The sequence below is a fragment of the Myotis yumanensis genome, unplaced genomic scaffold, assembly GCF_028538775.1.
Source record: "Myotis yumanensis isolate MYYU_CA2020_CCGP unplaced genomic scaffold, mMyoYum1.0.hap1 SCAF_11, whole genome shotgun sequence".
NCBI lineage: Eukaryota > Metazoa > Chordata > Mammalia > Chiroptera > Vespertilionidae > Myotis > Myotis yumanensis.
In genome coordinates, this window is record NW_027223762.1 from 40527829 (window position 1) to 40545967 (window position 18139).

General features: G+C 43.5%; 1 protein-coding gene across 1 annotated transcript in view; it reads left to right on the plus strand.

The window, feature by feature from the left end:
* The window catches only part of ANTXR1 (ANTXR cell adhesion molecule 1), a 217742-nt gene that overhangs the window by 95852 nt on the left and 103751 nt on the right, over positions 1-18139 (plus strand). The window contains 2 exon segments of the mRNA XM_070429383.1: positions 9448-9517; positions 11008-11086. Of these exon segments, the coding sequence (XP_070285484.1) occupies positions 9448-9517; positions 11008-11086 (149 nt within the window).

Sequence of the window (18139 nt, forward strand, 5' to 3'; positions counted from 1 at the left end):
CCGTTAATTTCAGATAGAGATGAATGCCATTTAGCATGACATTTTGTATAATATGATTCAAATTATGTAAAAAAAAAATAATATGCATGGAAAAATTCTGAATAGTGTACCCCAAAGCATTAACAATGTTTATCACTGGAAGTTAGGATTGCCAAGGATTTTTGTTTCTTTTGGTATACTACTTCTCTGTATTTTTGATTTCTCACACTAAATGTGTATTGCTTTTATAATTAATAAAACCTTAGCTGTTTTTTCTCAGTGGATAGTGCTGGCCTGTGGACTGAAGGGTCCTACATTCAATTCCAGTCAAGGGCACAGGCCTGGGTTGTGGGCTCAATCCCCAGTAGAGGGTGTGCGGGAGGCAGCCAATCAATGATTCTCTCTCATCATTGATGTTTCTATCTCTCTCTCCCTCTCCCTTCCTCTCTGAAATAAAAAAATATATATTTTTTTAAAAATCAATAAGTAACAGTAAGTAGGAGAAGCCAGATTAGCTGTACTGAGGACCAGTTCTAAAAGCTAGTTTGCCAGAACCAGAGGGGTGGAGGCGGGAGATCACAACCTTCTGTGGGACTAGGGAATGTGTAAACCAGAAAAAGACTATCCAGAGACCGGCAGGGCTGCTGGATCCCCTCCCTGAGCTCCTCTGGGAATGGATTTATGGTCCTAAACCTTTTAATTTCTCTCCTGGGGTCATGGACACAGTGATCAAGATAACACACTTTCCTTCTAAGGCTGTGCTCAGCTGAGTCCTATGTTGCTATTTATAGATAAGGTATTCTGACTCGATAGCCTTCCCACCCACTGCAGCTTAAAACCACAGCAGCAATCTACGCCCCACTTCTGGAGTACACTATTTCAGTTATAAAGCCCCACCAAGCAGAGTGGCTCTGGTGCTATGCCACTAGGCAAACCGGGACCCATCGGACCCACATACAGGAATTTACCAGCATTCTTTCTTACTCCAACCAGGTGTCTTCCAGTGGCCAGAGCTGTTACACCCTGTCCCTCCTCTACCCACCATCCTACAACACCTCTGAACTTTCCTGAACATTCTACCAGTACTGTGGGGGCTGTGAACCACCCCATAATATTTGTAAGACCCTCTATAAGGAGCAAAAGAAAGCTATAAAACCATGGTAGACATTATACCGGGATTTCAAACCTTAACATTTTGGGCCAGATAATTCTTTGTTGGGGAAAGAGGGATGCCCTGTGCATTGAATGGCATTTAACACTATCCCTGATCTCTACTTATTAAATGCCAATAACACTCCTCCCCCAATTTGACAACCAAAACTGCCTCCACCATTGTCAATTGTCCCCTGAGGAACAAAATCACCCCCATTGGAGAATCACTGCACTATCTGCATGTCCACAGATCCGCTCTAGATGGATGACTTTCTTCTTATCACACCTATGCCATGTATTCCTGACACAACCCAGTCGATAAGTTGCAAGACCTACTCAGTTTTCATACACATTCACACCTTGTGTTTTATAGGTGCCTCAGACAATGAGCCCAGCAGTGCCCTGGTTGACATGTGTCAAGTGCTTGTTAAGTGTTGAGCATTTAATCATCATCACCTCATTAAAATTTACAACCACCTATGAAATTAGTATTGTCCCCATCTTATAGGTGAGAGCTTTGGGTTATGGACAGGGTTACATAGCCTGTGGGTGGCTGAGTTGTGATGGGGCTCCAGAGTCCAGGCTCTTCATGTGCTCATTGTTTTTCATCTTTCTCCAACCTGCTCCAAAGAACAGGAAGGGAAACCAAAAGACATATCCCCAGTATCTATAATAAGTAGGAACTGGTGACATAGTTAGGTACAGGCCAGGGAACTTCCCTGGAACCCGTTGGCCAAGCTCGTCACCTAATCTCATAGTCACTAGCCAGGGACAACTTCCAGTGAACCCTGGCAACAACTTCAGGCCAGGAAAAGAGTGGGTGTTGGGGTCCAGCCCCAGCAGGTCCAGGGGTTCCCAAAGGTGTGGACAGAGTCGGCGAAGAAGGAATGACACGGAGACAGCGTTCAGTTGATCAGCATAGCGAGGTTCTCCCTTTATTCTCCTGTTACATCTGTATTTATACCATTTGATTTTAATCCTATCCATTCTATTCCAAAGGTTAGGGCATTTGTTATCTCCATTCCAAGGTCACTACTCTATTGTTCTGTTAAGCTACAAGGAAGTAACTGAAGGAGATTATCCTAAGTAAAGATTATGTAGTTTAAGAGTGATTGTTCATAGTTAAAGTGATTAACTACCCACCTGGCACTTAGTTAAGGGATTTTACTGATTCCCTTCCTTAGTCCTGTTAATCTCTAACTCCAGGGAAAAATCCCCACCTGGGGAAACAACCTTTCTTGGAGAGGTGACCTTGGTTAAAACACATAGCGCTAAGAAGGGGAGCAAACATATTAAGAACAGTATGCCATATACGCCAGGTCCCTTGAAACATATGCTTTGCAGATGTTTCTTCTTTGCAGCAACTGTGTCAAGCAGCAAGGATGGACCAGCTTCTGTCAAATTCCCCCTTTTTTATTTTTTTAAATGATAGCGCGTGTAAATCAGCGGCCACCTCTCGAATCGGGTTGTTTAAGACTCGGAAGACCTGTTTGTGACTTTGCCAACAGGTCAGTCTGAGGCTTAACCCTATATCGGCTCCCCACAGTGGGTAGGTGTGAATCGTATCTGTGGAAAAGGATGGTGACCAGCTTGGTTCTGCCATCTTATAGGCATCCCTCTGGCTTCAGCTCGGCACAAGAGGACACTGAAATGGCTATGCTATGTTCTACGGATTGTTCCCAACTTGGCTCCACCCACCTGCACTTCACTACCATCTCTTCCCATTCTGTTTTGACTCTTGTTGCTCATTGCTCCAAACTCAGAACCACTATTTAGCCTTTCCAAGTAGAAGTCACTCTCTCCACATTCATAATCTCAGCTTCGTCCCTTGGTTTAATATCTTATAACAACAACAAAAATCCATAGGCTTATTATCTGACCATCTATGAAAACTTTCCAGACAAGGGCCTGACACATAGTACATGCCCAATAAATGTTAGTTTCTTTCTACTCTAAGCAATGGATCCCCTTTAGCTTTGCAGTAGATCCCTCCCCCATCGCCTCACGTTTGTGAATTGTCATTGCAGGAGCCCCAGTAGGTCAATCGACCATCTCTTTTCTGGCTGGAACTCCAGAAAGCTCAACCCAGATGCTTTAAATTTCAATATCATTTTATTTCAGGTTTTTGTACAATATTTGAAAAGCCTAACATTTTTTTAAGCTGCCTACTTTTGAAGTCAGTGAAAAGGTAGAAACATCTAGCTTAACTTTAGCCTGTCTGTTCTCATTCAGGGACACATTCCCAAACCAGCTGATAATTTAGTGCTGAACAGTTATACTTGGCTCAGGGATGCCATAAAAATGCTCCTTCGACCCAGGGGAGATTGGGAGAAAGAGCAGGGTGAGCTCATTTAGTCCCCAACCTCCACTATTTTGTTCACAGTAGGAATGTAAACTCTACTTTGGAGCTTACATCAGCTTTTGGAGAGTTTCAGCAAGCTCCCCCAGCTAAAACTAAGGGTTATTTTTCTTTGTCCATTTGGTCAGAAATAAATATTTATATTAAGAAAAGATTGCCAAGACTTGGAAAGTATTTGAATTATTTAATCAGCCTTATAAAAGGATTCACTGTGATTGGTGTTTGAATTGGCTAATGAATTTTAATCCTGGTTTTATCCCACATCCATTAGACAGTCACCAACTTCAGTGAAGAATTCTGGGAAATTCTTTACCAGTCTGAAAAGAATTGCATTGATCCAAGGTCAAAACCTGGGAATGTGCACGTTTGACTGTATGGTTCTGGAACATAGTTCATTATAGTAGGGCCTGGACCACATCACAGAGCTTTTCAACCCTGGTCCCCTTTCATGGTAGATATACCTTCTACTACTCTACTCCCACTTTAACCTTGGAGAGTCGTGACCATTTGCCTCCAAAGTGGTCAGGTATAAATAGACTCAGCTCTAGGGTGCTTCAGGCTACATCATAAAACAAGCTGTGCAATTATGACAATATAAAAAGCTGACTAATTTAAATGACATCTGTAGAAAAATTAGCTTTGTTGACCTTGGGCAAGTTGTTTCAATAAAACCTGAGTTTGAATTCCAGCTCTGGCATTTACAACTGATTCATTAACTAACCTCTCAGAGCCTGAGTTTCCCAAATTGTAAGTAATAAAAAAATAATAATGTCAAATGAGACCATGGGTATATAATATTAGACAAAATTGGTACAGATATAGATCAGCGATTTTCAACCTTTTTCATCTTGTGGCACATATAAATTAATTACTAAAATTCTGTGTCAAACCAAAAAATATATTTTTTACTGATCTGATAAAAAAAAAAGGCATAATTTTGATTCATTCACATTGGACAGCTATTGTTGTGTTGGCTGTTGTCATTTTTTTTTATTTGACAATCTCAGGGAAAAAGAGGTCAGTACCCTAGACTAAGTAGTCAGGTATTGTATATTTTTAAAATTCTTGTAGCCACCAGTTGAAAATCACTGATATAGATTATATAGATATAAATAGATATAGAGATAGTTATAGTTATAGATAATATAGATATAGGTATAGGTATACATAATGTATGGATATGGATGTATGTATGTATGTATATATACATGTGTGTACATATATATGTGTATACATATATATGTACACACATGTTCACAAGGAATTCATAATGCCTAAAAAGACGTTAGTTTTGATAAAACAATGTAATTAAGCAATCAGAGATTTTTGAAATTTTAATTCCTCTGATTTTAAAGCACACATTCATATAGGCCAGTGGTCGGCAAACTGCGGCCCCTTGAGTGTGGCTCTTCCACAAAATACCACGTGCAGGAGCGCACGTACAGTGCGATTGAAACTTCGTGGCCACACTGAAGGGGCCAAAGAGCCGCATATGGCTCACGAGCCGCAGTTTGCCAACCACGGATATAGGCTATTGTAAAGGTGTGGATGTTTGTGAAATAACGTGGAATAACACTTACTGAATGCTTATTAAGTGCCAAGTAACATGGTTTGCACTTTCATGCACTCCTATTTACTCCCTACACAACCCCGTGTAATGATGTCATCATCACTGTTTACAGATGAACAACTTGTCCCCAGTCACCCACTAGTAAGAAGACCTGGGATTTGAACTCTGGTCTGCCCTGCCCCATTCTATGCCTTCTGCATTCATCCTCGGGGATGCCCAGCTCTCAAGCTTGGGGTGTTTGGCAGTTTAGCATAATGACATTCATAGTTCCCCAAATCCTTATTTAAATCAAGCTTCTGTTTGATTATCAGACTCTTATAGACAAATGCTTTAGGTTAACCTGTCATATGTATGCACTGAATTCTGAATATCTTCGGTAAAAGGCAAAGAAATTTACACATCATCTAAAAATTCCCTTAACTGCTGGTTTCCAACTCCTGCCCCTCCCTAATTTTCTCCCAGTTGCAAACAAGCCAGCGCTGGTCTTAGCTCCCAGTCCCGTTTGCCCAGCCTACTTGGTGCTAATGCGCAGTGAAATGGCTGCTGCCCGGTGGACAGAGGAGCTCAGGCCTCCATCGTCCCCAGAGTGGATCATGGCCCCGTAAACATCACAGCACCACTGGCTCTGGCAGAGGTGGCAGCAAGGTTGGCCTGGCACCTGAACCAAGCGTGGCCCAGCCCAGGAGGAAGGCTTTATGCCCTGCTTCCCAAGTGGACGTTCCAGGAAGGAGTCAGATGATCTGAGTTATGGAAACCAAATGGCCCTCCTTTGTTTAGAGAGAGAGGGGGGAAAAAGTCACTCATTTTTGTGGTGAAGTGAAAACAGGCTCCAAACCAAACAATCCCTCTCCGAGCAGAAAATGCCAGCTCCCCAGAGCAGGCCCTCAGCTCGGAGGCTGATAAACTGATGCAAGGCTGCGTCAGGCCCATCCTGCAGCCTCGGCAAAGCCCTCAGTCCTCCCAGCCAGCTTTTCCTCTGCTTTGCTCCAGAAATATTTGGACTCCCAGGCAGGAAAGGAGGGAGAACGAGAAATGTCTACTTGACTAGGTCAATCTCGTCCTTTCCCTCCTTTCCTGGAATGGAGAAAGGGAGAGGAGCTGTGCAGAGAATGCCCCAGAGTGAGCGTGGACACTAACGGCTCATGGACATGCCGGGCCCTGGCATCTCCCGGGCATGTCACTGCAGGGCGCCAACTCGAGACCTCCTCAGTGTGACCCAGCTCTTCCCTCAGAATGCAGCCAGGAGTCATGAGGCCTGCTGTGGCCGCTCTGTGGTTGCTCCGTGGCTCTGTGGGCAGGCTCCGTAGGCAGAGATCTGCACTCCCAGGTATTACCAGTGCATGCACAGTAGGGTAAGCCATGGCCAAAAGAAAATAAATGTAGGCTCTAGTCAGCCACGCCTGTCCCAATTTCAGTTTATTCTCTAATACAAGCCTCCCTGGGATGGAGAGGCTTGGCAAGGAAAGAACCACGGAGAATTCAGTTCTAGTCCTGGTGTTGCCTCTGACTTGCTGTGCTTCCCTGGGTTGGGGTTGCCTCTCTGAGCCTCCATTTTGCAACTGGAAAATGAGCCTAATGAACCCTGTCTTAGTTCACAAGGCCACCGTGAAGGAGATAAAGCATGGCTCTTATCAAGCAGTGACAATCGGACTGCCTGGATATGGATCCATGCTCCCCTTTGTAACATCGGACACGTTTCTTCCTATGTCAGTTTCCTGCCTTTAAAATGAAGGGACTAACATTTTCCCTGATAACACTCCAGGTTAAATTTGGTTATGTGATGTATGCGAAGCACTTAGAGAGCATGTACGCACAGCCTGCCCAGGGAGTATCACTGTCATTATTGACATCATAGACAAGAAAACACCCTATATAATAAAAGCCTAATATGCTAAGTGTCTGACCATTCAACCATTCGAACAGTCACTATTATGCACACTGACCACCAGGGGGCAGACACTCTGACCAGTAGGTTAGCTTGCTCCTGGGGTCCACTGATCAGGACTGGGCAAGACAGGCCAGACACACCCTGGAGCCAACCTCCCTCGGTCCCTCCCCAGCCTCTAACGTATTTCTTCTAATTAATTTCCTTTTAATGTGCACAAATTCGTGCACTGGGCCTCTAGTCTTGAAAATAATAATGCTCAGTTGAGGCACTGGGTGACCTGCCACTGTCAAAAGATTCATAATTTCATTCAAAATACCCTCACTATTCTGGCAACATTCTGAATCTGCCATCGTTGATTCCAAATTGGAGGGGAACCTCCAAGAGCTTCTTATTTCTCATAGGAAAAATCCCCAAAGCCCCACCATGGCCTACAAGGCCTCAGTCATTTGGTCCTGCTGCCTTTTCTAGCCTCATGTTGAACCATCGTCTCACTCCAATGCCACAGCCTTGTTGGCCCTCTTTCAGCTCTCCGGAGTCCTGGGCTCCTTCCTGCCCAGGATCTCTGCAGTGCCGCCTCTCTCCCACTCCATCTACTCTCCCCCAGACCTCCAGCCTCAACAGCCTTTCCTCAGGGAGGCAGCTCCTGACCTTCCAGATGAGAGCCAGCCCCTTCTTCTTCTTTGGTATCACCACAATTATAATTAAACTAGAGGCCCAGTGCATTTGTGCACCGGTGGGGTCCCTCAGCCTGGCCCGCGGGGATTGGGCCAAAACCGGCTCTCCGCCATCCCCCAAGGGGTCCCAGAGTGCAAGAGGGGAGGGCAGTTCTCGGGGCATGCACGTCAGAATTGGGCTCCTTCTTCTCTGGTTCCAGGTACATCACCCAAGAACCGCAGCTGCCAAGTCACTACAGCTCGGCAGCTCCTGTGTTGAGTGTCTGCCCCCTGGCCGTCATTGCACATCATAGATACTGGTCAGACGGTCGAACAGTCAGATGGTCACTTAGGCTTTAAGATATATATATATATATATATATATATATATATATATATATATGTAGTAATTCGTGTAATTACCAGCAGGTCAGCTCCTTGAGTGAGATGCTTCATCTCTTTTGTTCAGTGTGAGGCCTAGCACAGTGTTTGGCTAATGGTAAATATTCAAAAGAATATTTTTTAATAAAAATGAATGTGTTTAGCCCTAGTCTGTTTGGCTCAGTGGATAGAGCATCGGCCTGTGGACTGAAGGGTCCCGGGTTCGATTCCGGTTGAGGGCACATGCCCGGGTTGTGGGCTCGATCCCCAGTGGGGGGCGTGCAGGAGGCAGCCAATCAATGATTCTCTCTCTTCATTGATGTTTCTATCTCTCTCTTCCTCTCCCTTCCTCTCTGAAATCAATAAAAATATTTTTTTTAATGAATGTGTTTAAAAACTATCTCCCCTGCAACTTCTATAAAGTCCATGAGAACAGAGGCTGTGTTTCTCTCCTCAAAAGCCTGCATTTCTAGCACATAGTAGTCCTTCAATAAGTATTTGTTGGATGGGGGGGGGGGGGTGGATGGATGGATGAGTAAATGAGATGGAATAACTTCCCTAGCTTTTCATATTGATAATTTCCCTAGACATCAGGGGGATACTGTAATTGACCACTTCTTCTTCCTTCCATGAGGACATAGTGCTTAGCACTCAGACATGTCCTCTAACTCCCATCCCAGGTGTGTCTGCTCCTCAAATCCAGGCATGGAAGGCATGGGGCTTACTAATCTCCACTTGGGCGAATGTTTAGTGTCAGCCACATTCAAATGTCACTAAGAGACTTCAATTTCACAACAAATGCCAATAGTAGAGTATCGTCTTGCAATTAAACCTATGCCCAAATCCCTGTCTAACTCAACTTGGACCAAACTTCTTCCTATACAGATCTTTTAAAATCCTATTTATGGCCTATCCTTGAACATACTTTTCATTTGTTCTGCCTTTGCTCATGTCATTCCTCCCACCAGAAATGCCTCTTCCTTATCTCTCCCTGGAATACAGCTCAAGTTTTGTGTTCCCTGTGACCTCACCACGTCACCCACTAAATGGAGCTCTCTGTCTTCTGAAGCCAAATGCTATTCTGGCTTAGCCACTTTTTGTGTTTGTCAGTGCATTTTCTCCATGAATATGGCTTTTCTCTCAAACTAGACTTGGACCCAAAGCTCCCTTAGGACCAGTCTAATATTTTCTTATTTCTTTTCAGTTATGCCTGGTCTGTGCTAAGAACTCGGTTTCTATTTGCTCATTGATTGACTCGACTGGACATAGAGTCAGAGACTAATATTTAGGAAGGAGACCTTGAGTTCACTCTAGTGAATTTTATAGCTCAAGATGAGTTTCTATTTCATAGAGTCATTGCTTTTCTAGTGTCTCCAAGGACTTGGCTAATAGTCCTTGGGAGCCACAGAACTTGAAGTTATAAACTTGCCTCACTCCTCTTAATCCAGTGACTTCCCTTTTACAGATGAGAAGCCCTTTGCTGTGGAAGATACTTATTTGCTGTGCCCAGCACCCATCTTAAAAGAAGTTGGCATGTAAGTTTCCACCAGCAACTAAATCTCAGAGAAGAGAGAGGAGATAGAGGGGACAAAGGGAAGAGAAAGAAGTATCTATCTTCGTTATTATAATGGGGTCTTTCTCTAGACCTCTCCAAGTAATGATGATGAACGATGCTTCCAGTGAGCCAGGCACCAGGATAAATGTTTTACAAAGGGTGTCTCATTCCATCTTCCCAAGTTTCTGACAAGATACTTGTCATCTTGTAGATGCTCAGATCTTCCCGGTTTTACAGATGTGGAATCTGTGGCTGAGAGAATTTAAGCAGCTTGTCCAAGGTCACACAGCAGTAAATGAAAGAGTTGGGGCTCCAACCAAGGTCTGTCTGGCTTAATCACAACTGCCTTCCAGAAAGCTCTCACACACATTACTTTGCCCCATCATCGTGATTGCCGTACCAGTTGAGTATCACCCCTGCAGAGATAAGGAAGTTCAGAAAGGCTAGGTGGGTCCATAGATGGTCAAGGCCCAGATTCAGACCATCCAAGGCCAAGCTCAGTGCTTCTTCCTCTACGCCTCTGTGGAGCGTACGGTCCACAGAGGCACAGTCACCCAGACTGCCGGAGGCTCCCTGAACTAACTTATGGGGGAAATGCCGTGATGGTGCAATTATAATAAGTGCTAGTGAAAAGTGATTAGGAAATAGTCACTGGAGAAAGAAGGAGAATTAGCACCCTGAACAGGAAAAGAAATCTGTGAGGACCAGAGAAGCAACGTCTGTGAGAGAAGACAAAGCCTCTCCGTGAACGTGTCTGTAACAGGCTGAAGACAGAATGGTGGCTTTAAGGGGGAAATGCTAAACTGGTTCATCTGAATTCTGCCTTCAATCATTTGTTCAAATGGTAAGGCTCCAACTCTGGTTGCCTAACATTGGCCTGTGATTCATTCATTCTGTTGATTCCACAAATACCCCTGTGCCCATCCTACAAAATGCAAGCTCCTGATTCAGTGAGTCTCATATAGATGAGGAGGTAGAAGGCAACTTTGTTCACCTATTACTGCGCTTCTGTGTTAGTAGTAACAAAACCGCCCCCACCAGAATCAAATCGCTGAGAATCCAGATAACAACAACAGAACGTTAGGTTTACGGGTTGATCACTTTAGCCCCACTGATTTGGACCATTTTTTAAGAGTCCTTCATCTTACTACAATGAGACAAGCAAATTAAATGGAAGCAGGCTTTGACCATTCAATGCAATTTGCTGTAATGCAACAAGGGCTGAATGCACTGCCTTGATATGGCAGCCAGATGATTAGTGTATCCTGACATCTCCCTGGAGTTTCAGAGGTGGGAACGGCCCTAGAGACCATGCTCCACATTTTACAAAGGAGACAGCTTAGGCCCCAGGGGAAGAGACTACAGTCCAAAGAGTAGTTGCGAGCAGAGCCCCTAGCGGGCCAACGTGTCCAGTTCTCGGTCCCTTGCACCCCATGCTGAGTATCTCTGGTTCCCTTGCTGTCTTTGCAGGAAAGCAGCACTCCAGGTCAGCATGAACGATGGCCTGTCTTTCATCTCCAGTTCTGTCATCATCACCACCACACACTGTGTAAGTCATCACCTGTCCTTTTACCAAAGGATTCATTGTCATTCTCATGTCCCTGGAAAGTTGTCTGGTTTGCATTCTGTTCTCTGAGTTTTCGTCCCAACACTGCTAGGCCAGCTATGGGCTGGGTGAGGGGTGTGCTGCACCCTGGAGTGTGTCAGGAACTCCTGTGTCCATTTTCTCCAGGCTCCCCATTTCTGTGACTGTGGGTGAGACCTGAAGGCACTGGCATGACCAGATGACAAGACAGGCCAGTGTCTGTGCAGTAGTGAGGGGGGATGTCTGGATGGACTGGGTTTAGGAGAAAATGCACAGAAAGAAATTGGAGAGCATATACAGAAAGCTTGTCTGAAGGAGTTTTTCACTAAAAGGGAACAGGAAAAGGGGCAGTAACTGAAGAAAGATGTATAAAAAGTATAAAGAGAGTCTTTTATTTAGAATGGGAGAAATTGCAGCTTGTTTATATGGTTATGGAAACAATCCAGGAGAAAATGGAAAATTGATGAAGCAGGAAAGAGCAAGGAAGAGGCCCTATGCCACAGGGGTTGGGAGGCAGCAGTAGGGACTGCGTCCTCCCTGCCAGCCCCTCCAGTGCCCCTTCTCTGGATCCTGCTGTCAGGTAGCTTTGGTTTCTGGCTACACATAAAGTCACCGGGAGAGCTTTTAAAAAGCATTGCTGCCCTGGCCTCATGCCAGACCCATCGAAACAGTCTGGGGCTGGGCCCGAGGCTATGGTTGGGAACACCTGGGCCTGTGTAGTTGCTCCTGCCCACTGTCAGCGTCTGAAGAGTTCAGCCCGTCAGAGGGCAATCTGGGTGTGATCAGCTTGAATACAGATCTCAGTCCCTGACATGAGCATTTCCCAAATGACCTTTGTCTGAATATTCAGATTCTTCAGCCAAATCCTTTAGATAATTTTAGAGAAGAATGAGTTTGACCTGTTGGTCAGCTTGGGCAGATGCTCTGATCAATTCCTGGCCAGCCTTTGAAGGACATGTTTGGACCCCCTCAATAATTGGAGTTCATGTCCTTAACACCATCACAGGTGGAGGAGAGAGAGCAGGCAAGGTTAATGAGCAGGAAGCCGGGCCTCGTGATAGACAGCACTCCCTTCCAACCCGTGCCTCCCCACTCCCACAACACACTTTTCAGCCTATGTTAGGAGCAAACCAGTTTTCCTGAAAGCAGTTAAGCCAGTGCAATGGATACCGACAACAGAAAAGTTTTACTTGACCAAAGGGACTAGAGTTGTCACAAAGAAGTGTCTGAGAGATGTCTACGTCTCAAGGATCTGTCAGTAGAACATCAAATCTGGAGACCAAATATGAAAACTGTGTGCACAAGCAGTGAAATTTCAAGTGTGCCCTGCCTGATTCTTTTAGAAATTGACCCTTTTAGAACCTGCCAACTTGCAGGAAATGATTAAAATACCCCAAATCTAACAACTTCATTCCAGATTCCTCCCTCCTCTAAATGATCCAACAATGTGGGCCTGTATTTCTCATTTTGTCTGATCATACCAGAGAAACAGCCATGACCTTGAGGCTGCGTGGGCAGGGAAATGAGAAGGGGAAACATCTCAACCAAACCTGTAGTATGGTAAATATCAATCTGATTTAAGTCCTGGGCCTCTAAGCCAAGAAGAAAGGGTGTCCTTACTAATATACTGCAAAATGAAAAGAACTCCCAGTAAAGTCCCTCTGTACCTTCCTAACTCACTTACACCTTACATCTTCATCTGGGTGCATGTCTCTAAGCTTTCTGATCAACACCACCTCATAACACTTCTGCATTATTCCCTTTTTCGTTTGATAATGCTGTATGTCTACAACAAAGTTATAACCACCCTATGATTTGAGATCCAGGTCCATTCATTCATTTACTCAACAAATATTCATCGATTGTGCACAATATGCTGGGCACTTCCCTAGGTGCTTGGGATACATCAGAGAACACAACAGACAGAAACCTAGTGGAGAGGGTGACGAGAAAGAAGGCAGATAATAAATAAGAAACATAATAAAGGAATCACACACTATGTTAAAATATAATATGTTCTATTAAAAAAATAGAGCAGAGTAAGAGGATTTGGTACTTCTTGAGTGAGTGTAATGTAAATAGAGATATATTGAGAAGGTGGCATTTGAGTAGAGACTTTGAAGTTGGCTGTGAGACTACTGGGGGAAGAACATATCAATTAGAAAGCCACAGTGCTTAGATCTCCATGACCAGACACCTGGTATGTTCTAGGAAGAGCAAGAAGGCCGGTGATCAGTCGCTGGAAGAGAGCAAGTGAGGAGAGCAGTGACAGGGAAGTAGGAGACTGGAGGGTCTGGTGAGAACTTTGGCTTTTGTGCAGAGGTACAACATGATCAGATTTATATTTGAAAGATCACTGGCTGCTGGACCAGCCTGTGGGAAGACAAGGATGGAAGGACTGTCACTAGTTAGGAGGGTTATGGCAATATTTCAGGCCAGAGATGATGCTGGCTTGATTCAGGAGGGAGCAAAGGAGATAAGAGAAGAGGTCAGCATCCGATATATTGTTAAGATAAAGCTAATGGATTTCCCAAAGCATTGGATGTAGGGCTTACGTGAGAAGAATCAAGAATGGCCCCAAAGTGAATTTTACCAAACATTCAAAGAAGAACTAACACCTATCCTTTTCGAACTATTCCAAAAAATTCAAGAGGAGGGAAGACTCCCAAACTCATTTTATGAGGCCAGAATTATCCCAATTCCAAAACCAGATGAAGACATTACAAAGAAAGAAAATTATAGTCCGATATCCCTGATGAACATAGATGCTAAAATTTTCAACAAAATGTTAGCAAACTGGATCCCCCAATACATTTAAAAGATGTACCATGACCAAGTGGGATTTATTCCAGTTACAAGGTTGATACAATAGTCACAAATCAATAAACGTGGTATATCACATAAACAAAATGAAGGATAAAAATCACATGATCCTATCAATAGATTCAGAAAAAGCATTTAATAAAATCCAGCACCCATATATGATAAAAGCTCTCAGCAAAGTGTAACTAGAAGGATCATACCTCAAGGTATAGCCAACATCATACTCAAGGAGCAAAAACTAAAAGTGTTTCTCTGAAGAACAGCAACAAGACAAAGATTTCTGCCTTCACCATTTTTATTTAGCATAAGAAATAAAGGGGAAAAAATAAACAAGTGGGACTATATCAAACTAAAAAGCCTCTGCACAGCAAAAGAAACCATTAACAAAATGAAAATATGGGAGGACATATTTGCCAATGATACATCTGTTAAGGGGTTAATTTCCAAAATATATAAAGAATTTATACAACTCATCAAAAGGAAGACAAACAATCCAATTAAAAAATGGGCAAAGGATCTGAATAGACACTTCTCCAAAGAAGACATACAGATGGCCAAGAGACATGAAAAAATGCTCAAAGTCACTAATCATCAGAGAGATGCAAATTAAAACCACGATGAGATATCACTTCACACCTGACAGAATGGCTATCATCAATAAAGCAACAAACAACAGTGCTGGCAAGGTTGTGAAGAAAAGGGAACCCTCATGCACTGTTGATGGGAATGCAGACTGGTGCAGGCATTGTGGGTAACGGCATGGAGTTTCCTCGAAACAATTAAAAATGGAACTGTATTTTGACCCCATGATTCCACTTCTAGGAATATATTCAAAGAAACCTGAAACACTAATTTGAAAGAATATATGCACCCCTGTGTTCATTGAAGTGGTATTTACAATAGCCAAGATCTAGAAACAGCCCAAATGCCCATCAGTAGATGAGTGGATAAAAAAGCCACAGTACATTTATACAATGGAATACTACTTAGCCATAAAAAAGATTAAAATTCTACCTTTTGCAACAGCATGGATGGACCTGGAGAATGTTATTCTTAGTGAAATAAGCCAGTCAGAGAAAGACAAATACCATATGATCTCACTTATATGTGGAATTTAATGAATGAAATAATTTAACAAACAAAATAAAAACAAAAGCATAGATATATAGAACAGACTGACAGCTATCAGAGGGGAGGAGAGTTGGGACGCTGGGTAAAAAAAGGTGAATGGATTAAGCAAAAAAATAGACAGATAGATAGACAATAGATAGATGATGATATAGATAGATAGATAGATAGATAGATACACAGATAGATAGATAGATACACAGATAGGTAGATAGGTACACAGAGAGAGATGGTGATAGCTATAGGGCAGCCATGGGCAAACTACAGCCTGCGGGCCGGATCCGGCCCGTTTGAAATGAATAAAACTAAAAAAAAAAGACCATACCCTTTTATGTAATGATGTTTACTTTGAATTTATATTAGTTCACACAAACACTCCATCCATGCTTTTGTTCCGACCCTCCAGTCCAGTTTAAGAACACATTGTGGCCCTCGAGTCAAAAAGTTTGCCCACCCCTGCTATAGGGGAAAGAGGGTGGGGAGAGGTGGAAGAGAGCAAAGGGGGATAAATGAGGACAGAAATGGGCACAGGATGCAGTGTGCAGATGATGTTTTGTTGAGTTGTACACTTGAAACCTGCAAGGTTTTGTTAATCAATGTCACCCCAATAAACTCAATAAATAAATAAATTAATTTTTTAAAAGCCTTGGCCAGGTGGCTCAGTTGATTGGAGCCTTGTACCATACACCAAAAGAGTTGCAAGTTCAATTCCTAGTCAGGGCACATACCTAGATTGCAGGTTCAGTCCGCAGTCAGGGTGCATACGGGAGGCAACTGATCTATGTTTCTCTCACATCGATGTCTCTCTCTCTGTCCCTTTCTCTCTCTCTAAAAAGAAAAAAAATCAGTAAAAGCATATTCTTGGTTGAGGATTAAGTAAAAAAAGAATGGCCCCCAAGGGTTTTGGCCTAAGTAACTGAAAGATGGAATTGCCCTCAGCTGACAGGAGGAAGATTGAAGGAGAAGATTTGGTGTCGAGGGGGAAAGTCTGGAGATCTGTTTTGCTGTTGACTAGTTGCATGGCCTTGACCAACTTGTGTTAGCCCCTTTGTGCCTCAATTTTCTCATCTGTAAAATTTGAATAATAATACTCTACATCTCTTAGCAGTGCTCTCAATATGAAATGAAATAACATGTGTAAAGTGCTTGGCAGAAGGCCTGGCAGGTAGTAAGAGCTCAATAAATATTAGCTATTATCATAGTAGAAGCTTAGTCGAAATTACTGAACTGGTTGGAGATCCTTCCCAAAGAATTAGCTCCTCACTTCAGAATCCGGTTATAACAAAGGAACTCTTCTGAGACAAGATGTAGCCTTAGAAGTACATGTTTGTCACTCAACCAACCCCAGGTGACTAAAGGGAACAGACACAATGTCCAAATTCACCCAGACAGAGGGACCGATATTCAAACATAGAGCTCCAGTCCCCAGCAGGGCCCTGCACAGAAGCTCAAATAAACAAGACTGAAGCCATCGCTGGGCTAAACAGAGAAGCAGGTGGGATGTGTGGCCATCCAGAATGTGAAGCGAGGTCTTGGACTTGCATTTGGTTCTTGGGCAGCAACTGGTTTGGAGGACAGGTTTTTAGATCAAAAAAGATCCCCTGGGTCTGAGTAAAGGGTTAGTCTTGTCAATGCCAGTTGCAGCCTGCCCAGTCCATCAACTGGAACCAAAGGTAATTTTAAAATATGTAGTCGAGCCTTTTCTTTCCTCGCTTTATTTGGTGCCCATTTGGACAACCATGTCGTAAGTTTTCAAGATTCAGAACGAATAACTGTTGCCCCTGCCAGGAGCAGAAATTCCGTGAAGTTTTACAGGAAAAAAAGATTTTTCCATCCAAGAGCTAAAAGATTCCTATACAAATGGTAAACTGTGGTGAGCTCCATGACTATAGAAAGTGGTCAAATAGCCAAAGTTCTCTCTTCCAGCGTATTTAAATGCCTCCCACCTCCCTAGTCTTTTCTTTTTTTTTCTTTTTCTCTTTTTATAATCCTCACTCAAGGACTTTTTCCCATTGATTTTTAGAGAGAGTGGAAGGGAGGGGGAGAGACAGAGAGAAACACCGATGTGATAGAGACACATCGATTGGTCGCCTCTAGCATGCGCCCTTGCAACCCAGGTTTCTGCCCTTGACTGGAATCGAACTGGGGATCCTTCAGACCTCAGGCCAACACTCTATCCACTGAGCCAAACCAGCTATCTCCATAGTCTTAACTGGCCTCCTGTTCTTCCCAGCCTCTAGCAATGGGTGAGAAAGATCATTAATATGGTGCCATTTTAAGGGAAATATCAAAAAAACGTTTTTCCTTTTAAGAACAAAGCAAGCAAATTTCGTGCTTTAAAGAATTTTCATGAAAGGTTGTCTTCTTTTAGGTAAAAACTTTCAATTCTATCATTTCCCACCCAAAGTGTACAAAAATCAGGGAATCATTCAACAAGGATTTCTCAAACTCCTACTGTGTATCCGGTGCTCTATTTACTACATTTTATAAGTCACTATCCTTAAGGAGCTTAAAATCCAGTTGGAGAAGAGAGCCCAACAATCCTATAAAAAACATAAAGCAGCCCTAGCCAGTTTGGCCCAGTGGATAGAGCGTCGGCCTGTGAACTGAAAGGTCCCAGGTTCGATTCCGGTCAAGGGCACATGCCCAGGTTGTGGGCACGATCCCCAGTGGGGGACTTGCAGGAAGCAGCCGATCAATGATTCTCTCTCATCATGGATGTTTCTATATCTCTCTCCCTCTTTCTTCCTCTCTGAAATCAATAAAAATATATTTAAAAATATAAAGCACAAGACTGTGAGACCCAGGCGTAAATGCGATAGCAATTCAGAGAAGGGAAGGAGGAGTGAATGCAGGAAGTCACAGGGCTTCCTGGAGGAGATAAAACCCAAGTAGTGATCTGAAAAACAATAATTACAAGTGGAGAAGTGGGAGAAGGCCCTCCCCTGAAGAGAAACCAACCTGAGCAAGGACTGGGTGTGTTCATGAGCATCCCTTCCAGGGTCCATGAGTCCTTTTTTCTTTTCCTCTCGTTTGGTACCAATCTCTGGTGCCTTCTCATCTGAG